The sequence below is a fragment of the Culex pipiens genome, chromosome 1 (assembly GCF_016801865.2).
Source record: "Culex pipiens pallens isolate TS chromosome 1, TS_CPP_V2, whole genome shotgun sequence".
In the NCBI taxonomy this organism is placed as follows: Eukaryota; Metazoa; Arthropoda; class Insecta; order Diptera; family Culicidae; genus Culex; species Culex pipiens.
In genome coordinates, this window is record NC_068937.1 from 72171942 (window position 1) to 72196286 (window position 24345).

At 37.1% G+C, this 24345-nt stretch overlaps 2 protein-coding genes and 2 long non-coding RNA genes across 13 annotated transcripts in view; 2 read left to right on the top strand and 2 right to left on the bottom strand.

Moving 5' to 3' along the window:
• The window catches only part of LOC128092492 (sideroflexin-2), a 154370-nt gene that overhangs the window by 45623 nt on the left and 84402 nt on the right, over nt 1–24345 (top strand). Inside the window, exons 2-3 of one of the 6 annotated variants that reach the window (XM_052706393.1) lie at nt 769–1044; nt 1104–1413. The exons of the other annotated variants lie outside the window; for them this stretch is intronic. Of the exons in view, the coding sequence (XP_052562353.1) occupies nt 1012–1044; nt 1104–1413 (343 nt within the window). The 5' untranslated portion in view covers nt 769–1011. The remainder of the gene's footprint in view (nt 1–768; nt 1045–1103; nt 1414–24345) is intronic. 6 annotated transcript variants of the gene reach the window in all.
• On the top strand, nt 5982–9494 carry LOC128092493 (uncharacterized). The gene is made up of 2 exons (XM_052706395.1): nt 5982–6224; nt 8288–9494. Exons 1-2 carry the CDS (start codon nt 5996–5998, stop codon nt 9016–9018), a joined length of 960 nt encoding a protein of 319 aa, XP_052562355.1. The 5' UTR covers nt 5982–5995; the 3' UTR covers nt 9019–9494.
• LOC120430604 (uncharacterized) lies at nt 12067–15216 on the bottom strand. Its single transcript, XR_005607684.2, has 5 exons — nt 14535–15216; nt 14230–14466; nt 12605–14172; nt 12300–12536; nt 12067–12242 (listed from the first exon to the last, which is right to left on the bottom strand). It is a non-coding gene; the product is annotated as an uncharacterized LOC120430604 (long non-coding RNA).
• On the bottom strand, nt 15673–24334 carry LOC120430607 (uncharacterized). Of its 5 annotated transcripts, XR_008211818.1 has the most exons (7): nt 23361–24334; nt 20240–23287; nt 20079–20174; nt 19944–19968; nt 16467–19879; nt 16162–16398; nt 15673–16104 (listed from the first exon to the last, which is right to left on the bottom strand). It is a non-coding gene; the product is annotated as an uncharacterized LOC120430607 (long non-coding RNA). The 5 variants fall into 5 exon arrangements; XR_008211816.1 differs by having other exon boundaries at nt 19944–20170; XR_008211817.1 differs by having other exon boundaries at nt 16467–19968.

The window sequence follows — 24345 nt, forward strand, 5'->3', positions numbered from 1 at the left end:
AAGTCACATAAAATCAGAGCTGCGGAGTCGGGTCATGTTTTAGGCGACTCCGACTTTCTGAGTTAAGCCGACTCCGGCTTTCAGCTTCATACGTCCCCTTCGACTCCAACTCCGGCCTGCCAACTCTAGCCGACTCTGACTCCGACTCCGACTCCAGCTTTTAACAAATTGTTGACTCCGACTCCGACTCCAACACTAATTAAGAATATCTAAAAAATGTTTAAATAAAATCTCCATTCCTCTAACTATCCCCCACCTATTAGATATTTTGGAGGTTATTTTGCAACTTTCCTTCAGTAGACATAGACGATTCTTTAGGCACCTGCAAACTCTGTTCACAACTTGGAATTAATCAGCTTTTCAAAGGTAGGCCACATCTCTGCTTAAAATAGCTTCACACTATTATGCTCTAATAACGAAATAAATGAAATGAAATGAAAAGTATTGATAACATAACTCACATGTTTATCTCACACATGCGCGTATACCTGTAAACCGGGGTGACATTGATGTTTAGGGTTACATTGATAAGTTGAAGTATTTTTTGCACATTGATAGTACAAAATGATTTTGCAAAATCAGAGTATTTCAAGAAGTAAAATTTGATTCTGTTTTTAAGAATAATTGTAATTTTTATTTAATTAACCCAAAATTTACATTACTTTTTTACTAAAAATTGGTAAACAAGTAAAAAAAACATGTTATTGTTATATAAAAAAATGGGAGAGCTAGACTTCATAATCGATTTGACATATAAAATCATTTTAGGCTTTAATTTGTAAGACACACAGAAACTATCAAAGTCACCCACCCTGGTATTAAAATAAACAGTTTACTTAACTGTATTCCAAAGCTCTACTGAAATTTATGTGAAAATACATAAATTGACATTTTGTAATCCAGCCACGAATCCAGCCCAGTATTACTGCGCATGACAGGTAAACTAATTGAACTGAAACTGAAACGGTACAGCAAGCATTGATTATCTTCATAATTTCAAATAAAATTGAGATGATAAACATCGATTCTAAACCTCTCAAGGTGGTAATTCTTTAATTAAATATTAAAAAGTAAATTTGGACACAAATCAATTGTCTTTTTAGACATGGCGCATGCTCGGCATGAAGTGCTTCAAAGGCACGCTTTACCCAAAACGACCCTCCATTGCATTTACGTCTTTTACTACTCAAAACTTAGTAAAACTCAATTGGCCAAAATTTATGGCAAGCACCCATCTACGATTTAAAACTGGATTGAAAAGTACGACGAAACAACGGTTCCAGCCTTGGTTCCAGCTCAAGTTCCGCAAGCCAATAAGCTTTACAACCGTCAATCGCATATTGCATGCCGAAGGATACAGCTGGAAAGTTCTGAAGCGTCGAGCGGGACAGTTGCGGACTCAAGATGTTACCGGTATCAAGCTGAACTATCTGTTGTGATGTGTGACATTCATAATTTGAGTTTCTTGACGAGCTTACTATTGAAAGGCTTGTATGCATATCGGAAGGAAAGGGGTAAAGAAACAGCTTTACGAACAGCAGAACAAAGGAGAGGGAGCGTTTTCTTGGGGCTTTTCTTCACCCTCTCTGGCTTGCTTTCGCTGCCGCTGCTGCCCATTTGAAATTTTTCTTGACCGATTCCTTCCGAAGTGCATATACCGCTGAAAGGTTGAATATTGAGGACCAGGGGTACGCTCCTATTGGTGTCGGATCGTGTTCCGAGGCGAGTTTACTCACCGCCCAAGAGCTTCAATGCTGAGTTTTCTGGGCGTTAACGGATTGCACGAGTCGTTTTCCGTGGGAGGTACCTTCACATTCAGCATTAGTTTTTATTGTATTGATATATGAAATAAATGTTGAAATGAAGTTTAATATTTGGATACAATCGCATTTAAACGTTAAAGGCTTATTCTTTTGCCTCGTGCTTCCTGATGGCTCGTTCAATGCAGACAACCCATTATGTAAGCACGTGGTTCGTTTGCGTTGTTTGTCTCTTCTCTATTCACCGACTGATCACGCGCGAGAGGTACGAAGCAGAATCGACCTCATCACATTGATCCAGTATCAGTGGTGTCACGGTTCGCTTATGAGCGTATCACAACCACTCAATCGACGAACCTATCGGGTGAGCGATTATCGAGTGGGTCTGAACGATTCGCGAACCAAAATTTCGATCATCATTTCTCTGCTCGCTTGCCGCTCCAATCTGAACGGAGTAAAGAGAGCGTTCAGCGAACGGTTCGCCAACGGAGAATATAGGCACTGATAGAAAAACTTATTTGTTTTTATTCTTCACTCCCACAAAATTGTTCAAATTTGTTAACGATAAAGTTATCAAGGGACCATCCCTAAACTACGTGGACACCTTAGGATGAGGGGGGTGGGGGGGCGGTGCTATGGCAATTAACCACGTTCCATGAAAAAAGATTTAATTTGAAAGGAAATTGTCTACGATGAGGGGGGTGGGGCGGTTGATATTTCCAAAAAAGTGTCCACGTTTGTGGATGGTCCCCAAGGAACCAGGGAGTCCTCTGTTGACCCAGGACATAAAAACATAATATAAAAAAGTTATGCGGGTATGATCTGCAGTCATAAACCGCAGACGTCTTGCTTATTACGGCGGTGGACCCACCGATAATAAATCCAGGGAGTTATTGGAAGACCCAGGACATCCCAATGAGTTGTTGCAGCCATGCTCTGTAGCCCTCCATAGTCACTTAAGCTGTCTGCCGTAGCCTTCTGTTGTCAAAATCATGAAATGTTTTTCTCTGAGTTCTGTTTTTAGCTCTTCTTGCGAACCGCTCATTGATGGTCCCTCTCACTCTAATTCGCGATGAGAGAGCAAGGGTTCATGCGAACCACGGCAGGCGTTTGGATCTTGGTTCGCTCGTGCTTGGTTCGCAATCATGAGCGAACCACACCACATGACGTATCGTTTGAACCACGATTCGAGTGAGCGAACCGTGACACCACTGTCCAGTATACATTCTGGTTCTCCGTAGCTCGACTTATCAATTTTAAACCAAATATCGTGTGGACAGCAAATTTCTTTTTGTAAGCAGGAAATAGTCAACTAAATAAGAAAACAGATGATTAATGACAGATATTTTCATCAAACAGAATATTTAACGGTTGCTATGATCTTATTTTTTTTAACAGGCCGCACGTCATGCGGTCATACCACCCAGGCGTTTCGTAAAATCACTGGAATTGATATTATCTAGATACGTGCAATACATGTTTTAAACATATAAGTCATGATAAAATTCTTACCGGTTACCGGTAGAATAATATTTGAAAAAAAATCAAGTTCTATCAATGTTACCCCGATTTATGACATTTAAGGGTGCACAGCAACCAAAAAAGTTGTTGTCTTCTTATTCCAAAGTTTTCAAACTTACGGACCCAAATGGCCTAAAACAGCCATATTTAAAGATTTGTTCAACGATATTTGTAAGGATCCACACTTTTAGATTTTTGTAGAGAAATAGTAAACATTAAGGAAATCGATGAATTTTATATATTCAATGATGATTTCAAAATAAGTTGCAACTTAATTTTGATATTTTTTGTCAGTTTCAAATATTTACAACACGACTCTTTGTTTTTTTTTATTTATATACAAAATGAGCATGTTGAGTTCCAAGTAATAGATTGATATAGGGGAAATTCTCGTATGTTTGACAGGATATGCACTCGTTCCTAACTTCATCCAATTTGAATATTTTCACTATTTAAACAACTAATTTTGCAAAACTGTTGATAGAAACTTGTTTGCTCACATCCTATTGAGCTATTTATTACTTGATTTCAGTTGAAAACGCTTTTTATGAAAAATGTGTAAATTTGGAAGGTGTAATTTCGGATGGTTGAATATTACCTCTTTTATGGTGTAATTTTACCTCACTGAAAAGGTGACATTGCACCAGACAAGTAAAAAATTACTCATTATCAGAAGTAGAATTACACATTTTTTCTGACATAAAAGATGTACCCCTTCGCAGATGTAATATTACCATGATTTTTTTTACTGTGAACATCAATGTGCTGAAATGGCCAGAGGCGTACTAAGGCCGGGTGTCACCCGGGGCGGGCTGCCCGGTGTCATGGAGGTCATCGGAAGTCGGATTCCCGGAAGTGTCCACCCTAGGAACTTCCTTTCTGCAGTTGAACCGTCGAACTGAACTCGCGCGGATGCACAAAGCCGGCGAGTCGTTCCGTTGTCGATCGAGAGCTCCTGTCCAAGTTCCCCACCCCGCTGCCCCATCGCAGCTCGACCATTTCCGAGCGACTGTCCAGCCGTGGAAGTCATCGGGAGTCGGATATCCGGAAGGAACTTCGTCCAAGCAGTTCACCCGACGAATTGCTCTCGCGCGGATGAACAAAGCCGGCGAGTAGTCCCAGTTCAAGCGTTCCCGATCCAACCCGTTCCGAGCCGAGCTCGCGAGCAAATGCGTTTGCGCGCGTGTATGTGTCACCGATCAAAAAAGTGACGCAACGAGAAGTGTCGTTGGCCATCCGAGGAGACGAACTTTTCCAGACGAAGCGCTGCGACCCAGCAGCACAAAACAAATCCTCGACGGGGCTAGCGGGGAGCGGCCATGGATCAAACAATGAAGAAGAAGTTGACATATGCGTTACAGCAGCGACACCTGGCGGAACAGAAGGTGGTGTTTGTAGAGGATCTTCTTCTGGGTTTGTACCAACCCACGCTACCACAGCTGACAACCCTGTACGACTTCTTGTGTGCAGCGTTCCGAGAGTACAGCCAGCACCACCTCACGGTCCTCGAACTCATCCCAATAGAGGACCTCGCTCAGCAGGAGGCTGAATTCGAGAGGAACGATGCGAGTTTCTACAATGTTGCCACTGTGGTGGCAGAAATGCAGATCGAAGCAGAGAGAAAGCCAACATCAACCCTGACTTGCAAGCAAAAGTATGGCTGAAACAGATGCATATGGCCTGGGAGGCCAACCAAGTAGACGTTCATAAGCCAGCACCGAGCCACAAACTACTCCAGAACCAACAGACGGCTCCCACGAGGCCGATTGTCATCGAGTCCGCCAGCGAATCCCTAACAATCCTGAGCTCGGACCAGCCGAGTGCAGCCGATTTCCAAACAGCGAGGGATATCAACGCGATCCCGAGTGCGGACACCAGGTTCGACTCTCTCGAGGCAACCAGTTGCAAGTCTAAGGTCGTCACCGCCGAATCGGAGTCAGTCCGAGCGCAGCCAGCAGTGGTTCTGTCCATCCAAGTTTTTCGTGACGACAGTGACTTGTCCAATTTAGAAGCTGAAACCACCGTGCATACAGAGCCGCAGCAACAGGAAGTGGTGCGATGTTCCGACGACGAAGCTGACCAGCGCCATGTCTGCAGCGATAGTGGCCTCCAACGTGTGGTCCAAATCCACAATCACAGCCAAATCCAGATTTGCCGCCTCCGGATCGGATCTATCCCGAACTTTACGACTCTGATGACCGTCCCGGAGAACCAACCGCTTCTGCAGGCCGCGGCTAGGGCACCAGACAAGTGTGAAGACCGTCGATCAGTGCAAGACCGTATTACCACCTCCCAAACCCCTCCAGGAGCAGCAGACGGCAACTGCGGAGCCGGTCGCCATCGAATCCACCTACAAGCTTGGCAGCGATTCCCGGCCAAGCCAGAACGCGGACCAACCGAATTCAGTCGCCTCCCGACTAAGTGAGAAAGTCACCACGAACCCGAGTGCGGACACCAAGTCCGACTTCCCCGATGAGAGTAGCAGTGAGCCGACGTATCCAACCGGACACTTAAAATACGTCACCATCGAAACTGAACCCGACAACGTGCTGCCAGCAGTGTTCCCGTCCAACCATGTTCCCCCACACAACAGCGAACTCAAACCAAAAGCGACCGTGAAGACTGAGCCACTACAACCTAAAGTGGTTCAAAATTCCGTTCACCACGGCGAGCCAGAACAATGCCGTGTCCACAGCGACAGCGGTCTCCAGAAGATGAACCTACCAGAATCTGAGCACAAGCCGAACTGCTTACATCAGATCGGCAGTTACAACATGGACTTTGCGATGGTGATGACCGTCCCGGTGTACAAACCGCTGCCGCAGCCAGCGGCCAAGGCACCAGACAAGCGTAGACTTCCCTTACCAAGCCGCGTAAATCTGGACAAAAGTGTAGTCCACGTCGAAGAGGAGCGTCCTCCCGATGACTTGGGTCTCGCCCAGGGTTACCAGGTCAAAATTTGAAAAATCTGGCAAAGTATCGAATAAAATCTGGCAAAATCTGGCAGACGGAAATCTAACAATTCGGAGTGGTGAAGGGGAGGGAGGGTATAAATCAATCCAAAAGTTTGTAGAATTCAGATGGTTTTACTGGTTGTATGGGCGTCAATATTTTTAAAAGATAGGCCCTGTTTATATACAACAACTTTCCAGAAGACACCATTTACCTAGGATGCACTTGAAACGAGTTAGAAATAAGTGTCGTACTCATATTAGGTAAATGTACTGCCAGTGTTGTCAGGAAATATAATTTTCCTGACTTATTTTCCAATCGGACTTTTGAAAACGCTATATCTTTTTTCAGAAGAGAGATAGAACCATACTTTCTTCGAGAAAGTTTTAGAGGACAATCAGTGCTACACTCCTACGGTATTGGTTTTAAAATTGAGTGAAACCTTAAAATTATAAAAATCAAAATACTCAGGGTGGCCACTCAAGTCGGGAAATCGGGAAAGTCGGGAAAAAGTCGGGAATTCGCCTAAATCCGCCAAAAAATCGGGAAAAGTCGGGAATTTATGATTTTTTGTCATAAAGTCGGGAAAAGTCGGGAATTTTGAGCATACTTGTTTGAAAATTATTTTTTAACTCTTGAATTATTTTGTAATATTTTGTACAATTTTCAAATTGAATTCACTGATTTCTGCTATAGTAACTTACTTTAAATTCAAGGTTCTTTTCACTATTTCAATAAATTTGAGGCATTCAAAATCTTAATGAATATTGGGGTCTTTGACACAGATTTTCATAATATTTTTTATGAATCAAATGATCGCTATTAATTTTTGTTCATCAAACAAGAGGTAAAGTTAATGAAAAACTGATATAAAAATAGAGCCTTAGAATTATGATTCTATTTAATTTTGTCACATAATTGAATATTTGAAAACAGATTCTAACTTGAGTTTGGCAATGGTTTTTTTTTGTAAATATTTTTAATTGTTTAACTAAATTCATTTAATAATTTAAAATTTGTTTTTTTTTTTTCGAATGTTGCCATTGAACTTTTTTTTGTGAGTATGGGAACTTGGCAAAAACGTTTTTTTATGCATTCCTTGACATTTTTCTAAATCCTTTGATTGAATAATAACAGCAGTCATGTTTTAAGCATTCTTTGTTTAAAAATAATGATGAAGTTTAAAAAAAAAATTGGAACGCTATTTTAAGTTCAGTTATATTTAACTTTGTGTCATTTCCAGTTGAAACGAAGTATCAAAAACTATACGTTTGCCAATTTAAAAAATAACATGGAAGTTATAAGTATTGTTGAACTTTCGATTATTTTTTCAAAGATTAATTGTTTGTGTTTCTACTCTGAATCATAAATAATGAAATTCAATTTTTGAAGTTTTTTTTATTTGTTGTTTAGTTTCTGTATTTACAAAAAAATGTTTTTTTGCCTATGTTTAGATTTTTTTTTTTTAATCCATTGAGATTTTTTTTTCGGTGGTTAATATTGACTGTTCTTATAGAAAGTTGTTTGTGTGAAATCATTCTTTAGATAAGAAATGCCTATTATTTGAGCATTCTGGAAAAGTCTGAAAAAAAAGTCGGGAAAAAGTCGGGAATTTGAAAATGAAATTTTAGTGGTCACCCTGTTAAATACAAAAAAGTTGGTTTTCCCATACTAAATTCCATACAAAATTGAATCGCTTTGCGCAAAGTGTGGGCTGAACCAATCGCTCCCAAATTTTGGGGGGTTGTTCATGGACCCAAAAGGGACCGAAAAAACTTTGTTCTGAAAAATCGATCATGTCGAGCCATCCTAATGGGCACAATAATGATAAGTTACATTATCTCTAAGGAAAACACAATCAATTTTATTTTATTTGCAATAAAATTCATTCATTTTAATCAAAAAGTTGTACAAAAATGGCTTAAAGTAAAAAATCTGGCAAAATCTGTCAATATCTGGCACAGAGAAGGGCGAATCTTTATTCTGGCAGACACTTGAAAAATCTGGCATTCCCAGATTTATCTGGCAACCTGGCAACCCTGGTCTCGCCGAAGAACCCGAGTTGAAATGTAGCCGATCAACCCAATCCCGATCCCACTCCGAGCCTGCATCGTCAGAAGTGCACGTGGTCAACCAGGCGAGAAAACGCCACAAGTCAGTAAGTAATCTGTCCAACCTAACCTCGTACAAGGTCGCCAACGTAGACACGGGCCGTCGTGTGCCCAGCATTCAGATCACAAACTGCCAGAGGTGGTTCACCATCTGGTTTCTGATCGCTCAAGTGCAGAGTCAACCAGTCGCGATGAAGCTCGTGATCTACCCCCAAGGTAGCTTTCATGAACCGCCCAGCCATGATGAACCGTTCCAAGTACGAGATCAACTCAGACGTTTCCAGCGAACGGTCGATCGCCGGCGCAAGAGCTGGCATTCGACAATCCCACCGGACAAGTTGTCACGCGATCCCGAGTCAGCTCAACCCAGCAAGCGCAGGAGCAACCTCCGAGAGTTTCACGCCGTTTTACCAGCCATCAAAGACGTCGGCGAGCGACGAAAACCGGCGGACCAGTCCGCAGCCATCCACCGGAAGCGTTGTGTGGGCCGAACCAAAGAGTTGAGGGACCTCAACGGGGGGAGTATGTTCGGTACGAACGAAGCCAGAAACCCCACCGTGACGACCATCTGCGTTGTCGACGACGAGGGAGAAACGACATTTGCAACACACCAAGAGCGCGCCAAGTCAGTCCGCATACAACCTCCGACCGAGAAGGACGAAGCACAGTTTTAGAGTAGTAGCAGGAGGAAGAAGGGAAAGTGGGAGAAATAAAAGTAGAAAACGAAATCTCTGTTTTCCGTCCCCCGCAACTAACAACCATACAGTCCATCGCTTCCCATGTCGGCCAGGCCCGAACAGTTGCTGAAACATTATAGAATCTTTTTTTTTGTTCTTAAGACTGAAGGTAGAGGTAGATTCACCTTTCAATATTTGTCAATATATCATATTGCCTTGACTTGAAAACACTCACAAAAAGAATGGAGTCAACTCAGTTTTTTTAATTGGTATTCAATGGTATTCAATAGATTTTCACGCATCTTTGTTGAAAAAAACAGATTTTCAAATGAACAAATATATATATTTAATATTTAAAGCTTTATTTTAACACACTACTTATTTAATATACACTATTTATTTAATTTTCTAATGAACAAATATATATTTTCAAATGAACAAATATATATATACAGCAATTCCATTTCAAAAGAGCCTAAACCGAAAAAAAAGTTCTCCGATCGGGCTCAAATTTTTTCTGGGGGTTTCTTGGCCAAAATAATTAGACCCGTATTTTTTTGTTTGGCCATTAGGGTGACCTACATCGCGCTAGGGTGGTTCGAAAAATGACAATTTTCGTCATTTTTCGCAAAAACCTCTTTTTTCAAAAAATCATATCTCAGCGCCATTTCATCCGATTTCAGCTGTCTTAGACGCAAAAGAAAGATGATGAGTTTGGCTATTTGGGAAAAATAGTAAGAAGTTTCAAAAATCTAGCTTAACATTTAAAAAAGTCGCATGAAAACTTAAAATGGCGTTTTGACCGTGTCTGGACCAAAGAGCCTATGTCTGAAAATATTTCTATCGGATTCCTTGGAAAATTTCACATAATATATCAAAAAATTGGCGATGTCGAACCGTACGTTTCGGAGATATGATTTTTTGAAAATAAAAACTGGGTTTTTCGACGCGCCACGCGCAAAAATTGGAAAATGACGAAATTGGCAAAAAATCAACTTTTTCCACTAAAACTGCGATAACTTTAAAATTTCAGCGATGACCTATAGATGTTTGGGTACCAAAATTTTTGGTACCATAACATCTATAGGTCATCGCTGAAATTTTAAAGTTATCGCAGTTTTAGTGGAAAAAGTTGATTTTTTGCCGATTTCGTCATTTTCCCGTTTTTGCGCGTGGCTCGTCGAAAAACCCAGTTTTTATTTTCAAAAAATCATATCTCCGAAACGTACGGTTCGACATCGCCAATTTTTAGATATGTTATGTGAAATTTTCCAAGGAATCCGATAAAAATATTTTCAGACATAGGCTCTTTGGTCCAGACACGGTCAAAACGCCATTTTAAGTTTTCATGCGACTTTTTTAAATGTTAAGCTAGATTTTTGAAACTTCTTACTATTTTTCCCAAATAGCCAAACTCATCATCTTTCTTTTGCGTCTAAGACAGCTGAAATCGGATGAAATGGCGCTGAGATATGATTTTTTGAAAAAAGAGGTTTTTGCGAAAAATGACGAAAATTGTCATTTTTCGAACCACCCTAGCGCGATGTAGGTCACCCTAATGGCCAAACAAAAAAATACGGGTCTAATTATTTTGGCCAAGGAACCCCCAGAAAAAATTTGAGCCCGATCGGAGAACTTTTTTTTCGGTTTAGGCTCTTTTGAAATGGAATTGCTGTATATATATATAATTTCCAAAATCTTAAGTAAGCGAATTTCAAATCTTTTCAAATCAACAAAAATGTACATACTGCTTTAAAAAAATGCATTGGTCCTTTATTGCCTTTAACTTTAAAATAATGCCTTTTAGTAAATTTCTAAAAACTTTACAATAGTTACGTTTACTATATAATTATTTTGAAAATAAAAACAAAAAAAAGCTTTTGAAAGTGCTATGAGAACATCCTAATATTTTTTTAATCGCATTTTGTATCATACATTATCATAATTCAGGATCATAATTTAGGATATTTGTTCAAATATCCAACGTTTTTGGCATGGATGCTTTTTTATGTTTATTTCAATTATAATAGGGTTTGAAAAGTGGATTGCTTGAACATGTTAAAGTGGATTGCTTTGGTTTTTTTACGGTTTGAAAAGGTTGTTGGGCACTCTTGCCGAGTCTTACTCTAACTTACAATTTTTGTATGGACAGTTACTAAAATTATATAGAGACTTGCACGCTGGTATCGCGGGCTGGTATTAAGATTACTGTGGAATCTTGCCAATTTAGGATTCTTCTTATGAAGTTGTTTAGGAAAATGATGAATAAGTGCTTTTATAAACAAAAATAATAAAAAATATGAAATTTAATAACAAAAATGAGAAAGTACAATTACATTTTAATACCTAATATATTTATGAGTATTCGGAAAATATTGAATAAACATTAGCACATTTTCCAAAAAAATATAAGTGGGAAGATAATGGAAAAATTTTAATTCCTTTGTTGAAACATAGATTCTAACTATATTCAAAAAGTAAATTTTATTAATTTCGGATCTGCCTGAAAATTTTTAAAATAAAATTTAAAACATGGCCGTTGGCGCTCGGTCGAAGAAAAGTTCGATAAAACAATTTCATTGAAACAAAAAACAAATTTAAATTACCCTGACAAATGGCGATATTTTTAAATCTATATTTTGCAAATAATATCTCGAATCATGTTATCTATCTGAAATCAATACTATCTAACAAGTAAGAGTTACAAATTTTAATCATTATAAACAAAAAAACCTTACTTAATCCACCTTCAGGTGGTTGGTGCCTTCCTCACTGACAAATAGTATATTAGGTTGTTTTTACCAAATTGTTTTTACCAGAACAGCAAATTTTAATTCTTTTTTTAACAACATTCCAATGTTTGTGGCAAGTTCAACAGTTTTACAAAAAAAAATATGTTTTAAAAGTAAAAATCAGTTTTCAGTTTTTTTTTTAAATATATTTTTTCATCAGAAAGAACTTGAATTATATGTAATTCTTTAACTTTCAAAAGTGTTATACCACACAATCACTTCTCTAGGTTCAAGAAACTTTTGAGTCGCCACGCTAAAGTGCCACCAAACGTTCAGCATCGATTGCATCTGCTCATTGAAACGAACGTCGTCTCCCCAACTTCCGGTTAATGGAACGCTGGAAGTGCACTAGCGTTACAGCCCGCAAGACAGACTCGAGTTTCAGCATCACCCAGCGTGAACCAATTATGACTGCTCGAAGTGGTAGATCTGGAAAATATTAAATTGATTCCAAAATTTCTTCCACAAAGCTATTTTTAAACTTACGCAATGTAGAGTACGGTCAATTTAGCAGGGTTTGCTAACCGTAGAAATTGGTAATAGAGTTGAAAATACTTCGCGGTTGTCCAGAGGGTTCTCGGCACTACCGATCAAAACGATCCGTTAAGAAGTGGTTCGAAGTGCTCGACATGAACCGTTTTCGGAATGGGAGCCTTCCCAAGCTAAGTATTGACACGGCAAAGTGCCCTTCACGGACACCAGCTTGAGGGCCTCATTCTGCATCTGTAAAGTAAATCAGAATAGGGTTGAAGCTCTCGTTTCCTGTATCAAAATCATCGCCAAAACCTTACCTTATAAGTCACTGGTTCCCGCTGTTACGTCGTTGACAATATAAATGCTCTTCTAACTTTCTGGTCGGTTCACCAGTGACCAAAAGCAGACCCGCCGTACACGAACTTTTCACAAAATTAAATAAACGGTACAGTAAAAACGTAAACAACAACATTGATGCGAAGAGCAGTACGTTTGACATTCGATAAGCTCTCGAACAGTAATGCCAGTTCTAGAGGAAAAAGATAAATACAGACATTTCTTATAGGATAAATTAAAATATAAAGAACTGCAACACAGATTTAATATGGCTAATTTTAATCATTTATCAATGCAGGCAAATATTTTAGATGAAATTATTTTTTTTAATGGCCGACTTTGCATTTCTCGACATTTTTTTGATTAGGTCCTATAAACATATAAAAGACAATAGGTTATAGGACCTTTTCAAAAAAAAAACTCTGGATTTGAACGATTACAAAAATGTATTTGGATGCCAAAACTGAAAGATACAGACTAACTGCAGACTTTCCCACAAGGTAAATACAGAGTTCTTATGAAGCAAAAGAGGCAACGCTTTTCTTGCACGGTGACCATTCACGAAAAGCGACATAGAACTAAAAGGTTATGTAATTATTTTTTAAACGATAATAACTTTAGTTAGGATTGCCGGATCATCAAAATTCTTGTGCCATTCGAAAGGAATTTTGAAACGCTTTCTTTTGATATATAACATCACAGATTTTCTTTCGAAAACCACCCTTTTTTGAACGATTTGAAATTTGTATGAAACCGTTTTTTGAGTATAACTTTTGAAGTACTTATCTAATTTGTATAGTTTTCAATAGCAACGTATGCGACGTAAAGACGGATCGATTAAAATCATTCCGGCCAAAATCGGTTGAGCCTGTGACAAGATATTCCAGTGACATTGATTTGGTACACATGTCTACATACAGCCAAACACACAGACATTTGCTCAGCTCGTGATTCTGAGCCGATATGTACAAATGAAGGTAGGTCTAGGAGGTCTAATTAAAAAGTTAATTTTTCGAGTGATTTTATAGCCTTTCCTCAGTAAGGTGAGGAAGGCAAAAACCTTACTTAATCCACCTTCAGGTGGTTGGTGCCTTCCTCACTGACAAATAGTATATTAGGTTGTTTTTACCAAATTGTTTTTACCAGAACAGCAAATTTTAATTCTTTTTTTAACAACATTCCAATGTTTGTGGCAAGTTCAACAGTTTTACAAAAAAAAAATATGTTTTAAAAGTAAAAATCAGTTTTCAGTTTTTTTTTTAAATATATTTTTTCATCAGAAAGAACTTGAATTATATGTAATTCTTTAACTTTCAAAAGTGTTATACCACACAATCACTTCTCTAGGTTCAAGAAACTTTTGAGTCGCCACGCTAAAGTGCCACCAAACGTTCAGCATCGATTGCATCTGCTCATTGAAACGAACGTCGTCTCCCCAACTTCCGGTTAATGGAACGCTGGAAGTGCACTAGCGTTACAGCCCGCAAGACAGACTCGAGTTTCAGCATCACCCAGCGTGAACCAATTATGACTGCTCGAAGTGGTAGATCTGGAAAATATTAAATTGATTCCAAAATGTCTTCCACAAAGCTATTTTTAAACTTACGCAATGTAGAGTACGGTCAATTTAGCAGGGTTTGCTAACCGTAGAAATTGGTAATAGAGTTGAAAATACTTCGCGGTTGTCCAGAGGGTTCTCGGCACTACCGATCAAAACGATCCGTTAAGAAGTGGTTCGAAGTGCTCGACATGAACCGTTTTCGGAATGGGAGCCTTCCCAAGCTAAGTATTGACACGGCAAAGTGCCCTTCACGGACACCAGCTTGAGGGCCTCATTCTGCATCTGTAAAGTAAATCAGAATAGGGTTGAAGCTCTCGTTTCCTGTATCAAAATCATCGCCAAAACCTTACCTTATAAGTCACTGGTTCCCGCTGTTACGTCGTTGACAATATAAATGCTCTTCTAACTTTCTGGTCGGTTCACCAGTGACCAAAAGCAGACCCGCCGTACACGAACTTTTCACAAAATTAAATAAACGGTACAGTAAAAACGTAAACAACAACATTGATGCGAAGAGCAGTACGTTTGACATTCGATAAGCTCTCGAACAGTAATGCCAGTTCTAGAGGAAAAAGATAAATACAGACATTTCTTATAGGATAAATTTAAATATAAAGAACTGCAACACAGATTTAATATGGCTAATTTTAATCATTTATCAATGCAGGCAAATATTTTAGATGAAATTATTTTTTTTAATGGCCGACTTTGCATTTCTCGACATTTTTTTGATTAGGTCCTATAAACATATAAAAGACAATAGGTTATAGGACCTTTTCAAAAAAAAAACTCTGGATTTGAACGATTACAAAAATGTATTTGGATGCCAAAACTGAAAGATACAGACTAACTGCAGACTTTCCCACAAGGTAAATACAGAGTTCTTATGAAGCAAAAGAGGCAACGCTTTTCTTGCACGGTGACCATTCACGAAAAGCGACATAGAACTAAAAGGTTATGTAATTATTTTTTAAACGATAATAACTTTAGTTAGGATTGCCGGATCATCAAAATTCTTGTGCCATTCGAAAGGAATTTTGAAACGCTTTCTTTTGATATATAACATCACAGATTTTCTTTCGAAAACCACACTTTTTTGAACGATTTGAAATTTGTATGAAACCGTTTTTTGAGTATAACTTTTGAAGTACTTATCTAATTTGTATAGTTTTCAATAGCAACGTATGCGACGTAAAGACGGATCGATTAAAATCATTCCGGCCAAAATCGGTTGAGCCTGTGACAAGATATTCCAGTGACATTGATTTGGTACACATGTCTACATACAGCCAAACACACAGACATTTGCTCAGCTCGTGATTCTGAGCCGATATGTACAAATGAAGGTAGGTCTAGGAGGTCTAATTAAAAAGTTAATTTTTTCGAGTGATTTTATAGCCTTTCCTCAGTAAGGTGAGGAAGGCAAAAACCTTACTTAATCCACCTTCAGGTGGTTGGTGCCTTCCTCACTGACAAATAGTATATTAGGTTGTTTTTACCAAATTTTTTTTTTTACCTGAACAGCAATTTTTAATTCATTTTTTAACAACATTCCAATGTTTGTGGCAACTTCAACAGTTTTACAAAAAAAAGATGTTTTAAAAGTAAAAATCTGTTTTCAGTTTTTTTTTAAATATATTTTTTCATCAGAAAGAACTTGAATTATATGCAATTCTTTAACTTTCAAAAGTGTTATACCACACAATCACTTCTCTAGGTTCAAGAAACTTTTGAGTCGCCATGCTAAAGTGCCACCAAACGTTCAGCATCGATTGCATCTGCTCATTGAAATGAAACGTCGTCTCCCCAACTTCTGGTTAATGGAACGCTGGAAGTGCACTAGCGTTACAGCCCGCAAGACAGACTCGAGTTTCAGCATCACCCAGCGTGAACCAATTATGACTGCTCGAAGTGGTAGATCTGGAAAATATTAAATTGATTCCAAAATTTCTTCCACAAAGCTATTTTTAAACTTACGCAATGTAGAGTACGGTCAATTTAGCAGGGTTTGCTAACCGTAGAAATTGGTAATAGAGTTGAAAATACTTCGCGGTTGTCCAGAGGGTTCTCGGCACTACCGATCAAAACGATCCGTTGAGAAGTGGTTCGAAGTGCTCGACATGAACCGTTTTCGGAATGGGAGCCTTCCCAAGCTAAGTATTGACACGGCAAAGTGCCCTTCACGGACACCAGCTTGAGGGCCTCATTCTGCATCTGTAAAGTAAATCAGAATAGGGTTGAAGCTCTCGTTTCCTGTATCAAAATCATCGCCAAAACCTTACCTTATAAGTCACTGGTTCCCGCTGTTACGTCGTTGACAATATAAATGCTCTTCTAACTTTCTGGTCGGTTCACCAGTGACCAAAAGCAGACCCGCCGTACACGAACTTTTCACAAAATTAAATAAACGGTACAGTAAAAACGTAAACAACAACATTGATGCGAAGAGCAGTACGTTTGACATTCGATAAGCTCTCGAACAGTAATGCCAGTTCTAGAGGAAAAAGATAAATACAGACATTTCTTATAGGACAAATGTAAATATAAAGAACTGCAACACAGATTTAATATGGCTAATTTTAATCATTTATCAATGCAGGCAAATATTTTAGATGAAATTATTTTTTTTAATGGCCGACTTTGCATTTCTCGACATTTTTTTGATTAGGTCCTATAAACATATAAAAGACAATAGGTTATAGGACCTTTTCAAAAAAAAAACTCTGGATTTGAACGATTACAAAAATGTATTTGGATGCCAAAACTGAAAGATACAGACTAACTGCAGACTTTCCCACAAGGTAAATACAGAGTTCTTATGAAGCAAAAGAGGCAACGCTTTTCTTGCACGGTGACCATTCACGAAAAGCGACATAGAACTAAAAGGTTATGTAATTATTTTTTAAACGATAATAACTTTAGTTAGGATTGCCGGATCATCAAAATTCTTGTGCCATTCGAAAGGAATTTTGAAACGCTTTCTTTTGATATATAACATCACAGATTTTCTTTCGAAAACCACCCTTTTTTGAACGATTTGAAATTTGTATGAAACCGTTTTTTGAGTATAACTTTTGAAGTACTTATCTAATTTGTATAGTTTTCAATAGCAACGTATGCGACGTAAAGACGGATCGATTAAAATCATTCCGGCCAAAATCGGTTGAGCCTGTGACAAGATATTCCAGTGACATTGATTTGGTACACATGTCTACATACAGCCAAACACACAGACATTTGCTCAGCTCGTGATTCTGAGCCGATATGTACAAATGAAGGTAGGTCTAGGAGGTCTAATTAAAAAGTTAATTTTTCGAGTGATTTTATAGCCTTTCCTCAGTAAGGTGAGGAAGGCAAAAAACTTAATCCTACTACTGTTATTTAGGAAACGAATTCGGATTTTTCGTACCTATTTGAAATTGTCGTTAAATTTCCCATCAAAATTATTATTTTCATGTTAAATTCTACGACCCGAATAACAAAAAAAAAGATGATACAACTAGTGATACAATTATATTTCTCGATTAAATTTTCAAAAGGCCCTATCTGCATAGGAAACCCATGAGGGATAGGTTGTTTTGAAAATTTAATCTAGATTTCATATAATTTGAATTTTTATTCCTTATCTTTTTATCTTTTATTAATAATTATGAAATGATAAAATTTGGTACAAGAATCTAATTAAATACATTTTTTAAGAATTTTCAATAATGAAAAAGAAAACAATGTTTTTTTTTGTTTTTTGGCATTAGTTGTTGTTTTTCGGTGAGAAATGAAACAAAATTACTCTTCGTTACGTTTCGGTCATCTTCAGACTATATTTAAACACAAAAATACAAAACAATGGTAACGTTAAGATTGTTTTGTATCTCTCATTATTGCCTAGTATAGATTTAGCTGGAGTATTTATTTATTGAAAAAGCGTGTTTCTTCCAGTCAGATCGTTTAGATTTAGAAAAAAATATTTGGATTTTTTTTTCTACATTTTGACACTGAATTTCGAAAAACATCATAATATGCATTGTTTTGCAAAACATAAATTTCTCTGATGTTTTTTATTTTTTAGATTTTGTTGATTAAATGTATTTTTCAATATTCATTCAAATTGAAAAGAGTAGTAAATAAAATGTTTCTTTACAAAAGGGATTTCTGTACATACATATTTGTAAAACTGAAAAATAGATTACTTTCCGAAAATCTTAAATTCGGTGAAACAAACCTTAAACTTAATTGAGCTTCCAGTTTTGAAAGCAAACAGCTGTTTTATTAATTTTTCAATTCTAAGCGTTTTTTTTTTATTATTTTTGCTTTCAATTGATACATTGCGAAGAAAACAAAAATAAACCCACACTCCGAGAAAATTTTAAAAAATCAAACTCAAGAGTGGTTTGTCACAAGAACATTTTTATGAGAAAACATTTTCCATTTAACTCTTTTTATAAGCTTGTACATTAATAATATAGGGGTGACACCCCTTACATATTAGTATCTTTATCAAAATTTCTTTATTTGATGATCGGGTGTCACCCCTGAAAATTAAATTTTTGAAGTATTCAGTCTTCATGTACACATGCACTTTTACTAACTGTGAATACTTAACTTCATCATTATAAGTATACTATGTAAACATATTCTAAAACATGAGTGTTACTTTTGGGTGTCACCCCCATCTAAAATGAATGTTTCAGAAAATTTAACTTGTATGTTTTGTTTATATTAGTTAGATACTTGATGATTTTTTTTATCAACATAGTTTAGGTCAATTATATTTTTTTCTCCGTCCGAGTCAGGTGTCACCCCATCAGCTCGGGTGTCATCAGCTCGGGTGTCACCCCAAGATGGGTGACACCCGGGGCGGGCCAACACCGCTTCCCCCCCCCCCCCTTAGTACGCCACTGGAAATGGCAACATTAGAGGAATTAGATGTTGTTCCCGTAATAGTTGATAATTTGATGGTCAATTTTACCAATGTTGAAAAACGTTATCATTTTAGTTATCCCAAGTAACCACGGGACACTAAAAAATAACTGTAATTCAACTCTATATCAAAATATAAAGTAAGCTTTTTAATGTCACACAACTCTATATTCTCTTGTAGAGTGAGATTAAAGCTAAAAGTGGCGACGTTAACAGTTGATATACAGTAACTTTGAAAATGTTGATATAGAGTTTTGCTCCAGAAAAACAAAAACAAAACTACTTTACCGACACTTCGGCACTGACAGCAAAAAGCTTTCCCCAGTACCAAGCCCTCTCTCTCTCTCCCTCTTTCACGTTTTTCTTTGGAAAGCTTTTCCCTTCCATCTTTTTTGATACATTACATCAGTTTGGAGAATCCAAGTGCCATTTAATTGATAGTCCCAGCTGAAATCATGCGCGCCATCCATTTCCTCTGTCTGAAAATATGCTTTCTAGAGAAGATAATTGTCGAAGGAGTCTTTCTTGTGTCATTCAAGTACATGAAGTAAAAAACGGGTGCAATGATTTGCCAACATTTTTCTGTAATCACTTTAATTGAAATATCAAGACTGGAACGAACACTTACACCGACTAAATACTGAAATATCACTTCTGCATGCCTCAGCTGGGGGAGAAAACCTGGTTACGGGATAATTCTCGATTGACAAGCCACGGCAGCAACAATCCTTGTCTGTTGCTGAAGATGTTCGTACAAAGATGCCGGAGTTTTTCTTCACTGTAAAAACATGAAATCCAATCAATACTTGTGGAAGCAGGCTAATTAATAAGGATTTACATACCACCGATTATTTGCACTAGTATTTGCTGCAGAATAAACTTTTCGTTTGAAGTTATTTACGTTTTGCAATGCATCCGCAAAACTTTAATTGCTTTTACTAATGTTGATTTAATGGTTTGAAACATTTGAAACAAACCTGGTTACGGGATAATTCTCGATTGACAAGCCACGGTAGCAACAATCCTTGTCTGTTGCTGAAGATGTTCGTACAAAGATGCCGGAGTTTTTCTTCCTTGTAAAAACATGAAATCCAATCAATACTTGTGGAAGCAGGCTAATTAATAAGGATTTACATACCACCGATTATTTGCACTAGTATTTGCTGCAGAATAAACTTTTCGTTTGAAGTTATTTACGTTTTGCAATGCATCCGCAAAACTTTAATTGCTTTTACTAATGTTGATTTAATGGTTTGAAACATTTAAAGAAATGTCAAAGTTTCGAAGCATTTCTAGATGTTGATTTAGAGTCGTGGCACATTAAAGAATTACTCTATAGCGAGATAAAAAGCTTTCCTATAAAGCTTTGAAACATTTTATAATTAATGCTTCAAAGCTCTAATTGACTATTCTATATGATTAAATACAGTAAGCAATAATGTTTCAAGCTATAAATGTTTTGAAGCATCTACAAAGCTTATATAAAGTGACGTAGCATCGGAAATGCTTAGTTAGAGTGAATTTAGGGTTTTGATTTAATGTTTGTGGTTACTTGCGTATTTGAAATTGTTTTTTATCTTAATTTGTTGTACAAAACTTGTAATTTTGTTAAACATTTGTTTTGTCAAGACAAACATAAAAATAGCTGTGCAATAATTTTGTTGTTTCTAATCTTAATTACTTACCAGTACAATAAAAAGAATATAATTTTATAAATTTGTATAATTTTATCTGAAATTTCTTTCAACCATCCAGACGAGAGCATTTAACATAAAAACTCTCTATGAACACTCTGCTATACTAGTTTTCACTTCAGACGATCTCTACCAAACATGCCTCATATTACCTGTGCCTACGACGCGGTCGCTTTGTGTTTGTCGCAAACAGTATTTATTATAAAAATAGTTTTTATTTTTTATTTCGGTATCTATTGAAGATAGAGCTTTGGTGTCTTCGAGAGAGTTGTTCATTTTTGGTAGTTGAGCAACTTTGTCGAAAACAAAAATATTCTATACCTTGTATCTTAGAAAATAAATAGTTTTCTCTTGTTTTGCACAACTAAAATCAATCAAATTGTAATGACGTCTGAGACAATAATATAGAACCGTTTGGTACCAGCAACTTTCTAGAACATGTCAATTTTGTAAAACTTATCGTTTTTGAGATATATTCAAATCAATATTATTTTTCCCCATACAGAGCTGGCTCTGTTCGCTGCATACAGAGCTTAGCTCTGTTCTACCATACAGAGCAGGTAAGGAGTTTTTATTGAGCCTGTAGAGCTCGATGCGTATCTGCCTAGGGGTGACCAAAGTAAGGCCCGCGGGCCAAACGTGGCCCGCGAGGTGATTTTTTGTGGCCCGCGGACCCATTTTGAATGATAATGTAAAAAGACCCGTTGATCACTTGTTATGTGATTTTATACTTTTTCAAAACTAAGGTTTATTTATAACTTTTTTATGCTCATCTTTTTTATTTTAATTTTTTGTTAATAAAAAACTAGTGATTTATCAATATTTTGATCCCCATTATAGGACACAAATATTTTGTTCAAAAATCACACAATTTCACACGTTCCAATGTGATGTGAGTGAAACTATTCAACATCGTCAATATTTTTAGAAATATTTATAGCTTTTGTCGACCAACCCTCCCCTCCCCCATTATTGAAAATTGGATCGAAAAATCAGGAGCACAAATATTTTTCTAAAAACTTAAAAAAATAAATGGAAATTTAAGTGCACACAGCCGATATCAATTACAAGTTTATTGAAATTGATTTGGTTTTTAGTGAATTTTCGATGAATAAATGTTTTTTCTCTGAAATGGTTTTTTTTTGTCGAATCTTAATTTTTTTGAAAATAATGATTGCAGTTCAACTTTACGGGTTCATTTTGTAACTTTTTTTTCATTGAAGTATTGAAATTTGGCTCTAAAAGATTTTCAATAAAATCTACAATTGGGTTCTAAAATGAAGCTTAGATTGCTGATATTATTGTTTACAGCGATAAAGCTTATTTTTCTGGGTACAATGACCCTTTGTACGACCACAAAGAGTTTAAAATGGATTTTTAAATCAATTTTGAAAAATTAACCTCACGGTCCTTTTTGACAGAAAAGCTCCTACTTGACAGCTCGTTCCAATGGGACCATAGTTGATCCATCGAAAAAATGTTGTCTTGTCAAAAAAAAAATGTTTGCATTAAAATGATAAAAAGTGATCAGAAATGGTTTTTAATCGTGTTTTTTACCGTTGTACAAAAAATTGACATAGGGCTTTAGTACCCAATTGCTATAGAAAACTGCCGTTTTGTGTTTTCTATTATTTTTATCTAAAGAAAATATTTAAAAAAAACAGAAATTAAAAAAATTACAACTTATAGATTTTTTTGTAGTCTTTTAAGTTAAAATAACGATATTTAGTTTTTCAAATAACCTATTTTGTAAATTTGGCCCGCAAGCTCATTTGAGCTTTAAATCTGGCCCGCTCTTCAAAAACTTTGAGCACCCCTGTAACCATTTCTATTTTCGGATTGTTTACATGCTACGTTGCCGACACAGCTGACTGACTGTGATTTTTTGTTCTGAGGTACATTGTTTGGGATATTGATCATGTTGTTTTCAGTAGATTTCGCTGGTTCCTGAGCCCGTTCCGTCTCGCCTGTTTGGGAAGTGCTTCACATACGTGATTGCACAACACGAGATAATGTTTCACCCGATCACGAACATGGTCTAAATCCATTTTTCTTTCATGTTCCTGAAAAAAATCTTCCACCGTTGAAGAAAAATAGACTTTGTACAACTCAAATCAATTTATTATTCGATAATTAATGCCCTATTTAGAATCATCCAACACTAACTTTTTACGGCCAATACTTCTCCTGGACCTACAACCTAGCGAACACTCCATTACTGCTGGTCTTGAAGCACAGAACTGGACATTCCAGACTTTAAATCCTTCCGCAATGTCCAACGCTGAAGGTATCCGGCATCGTCTCCGACAAAGTCTCGGTTCGACCTTTTCGATTTTTTAGTCAAAACATGACCAAAACCTCGCCACTGCTCGTCTGCATATCCTCCGAGGACCAGTTACACCAAGGCGGATGCTCCAGGATGAGCAAGGAAACTTCATTCCACATATTTTTGCACCGGATTTGTCCGCGGATCTGTTTGCCTTCGGAACGGTCTGGAAAGGAGGATTTTTTGTTCATCCTAGCTATTTTGTACATTTATTTTATTACTTCATTAATTAAACTTACCTATTTGGTAAAAGAACAGGTACAAAACCAGTTCTTATAGTTTTCCAAGCACAAAATAAATCCTCAGATTTTTGCTATTCTTCTTCACCACTGGTTTGTTTTTGTTGAATGGATGAAAGAGTAAGAATTACTTTTGTTTCTGTTTTATAGTGCTCTCTCATTCACTCTTGGGCAACTCAATCCCGTGTTGCCAGTTTGTAGATATAAAATTCTAGCAGTGTTGCTAGTAGCAGCAATAAATTAGCACTATCTCAGCTGCTTTTAGAGCAGTTCTTTTAGAGCTGATTTGCTCTGAGTATAGCTATTTTATGACTGATGTGCTGTTGAATGCTGATTACCAGCCAATATATGATTTATTTTAATGCTGGATGGTTACTTGGGTAAACAAGATAAATGCAAATTAAAATACTAAAAATGAATCAAGAAAAACATAAAACAAGAGAAGTAATGTTTTTCATAGAACAAAAGTTGCTCAAAATGACCTCCTAAACACGGGAAAAATAAAAATTGTCGAAAAAAAATGGGGCAGTAGAGGGTCTAGATTTGTTTTGTATGGAAATTGTCCACGAGAGGAGAGGGTAAGTGTCTACGTGGGTTATTAATGGTCCCTAATTTTCTTGTGGCTTTAAGTGAAAATTCTGCACGATTAGTAGCGTGGATGATTTTCGACCCCTTATTGTGCGTTTTAGTGTGTTATCGCGGGGTGACGCTCCCCTCGGTTAGAAAATAAGTTTACATTAAAACCCTTTGGCTCGAGCCTTGTGTCGATCTGGCTCGAGCAAAAACTGGTGGTTGCATCTCAGCAAAACATTCCGTTAAATTCCATTCAACTCAATCGAAATTCTGAAACGGAATCCATTTGAATCGTTTACGTATTCCAGTTGTTGCATTTGAAACGCATACGTAAACGATTCGAATTGAATTCCGTTTCAGAATTCCGATTGAGTTGGCTTGGATATTCTTACTAACTGTTCTCTGATTTTAG

What these genes read in the sequence shown, in the direction of transcription:
- LOC128092493 (XM_052706395.1), top strand. Translation starts at nt 5,996, where the DNA reads ATGAACCTACCAGAATCTGAGCACAAGCCGAACTGCTTACATCAGATC. An exon ending in TGACTTGGGTCTCGCCCAGG is followed by an intron (nt 6,225 to 8,287) that starts GTTACCAGGTCA and finishes GTCTCGCCGAAG; the next exon opens with AACCCGAGTTGAAATGTAGC.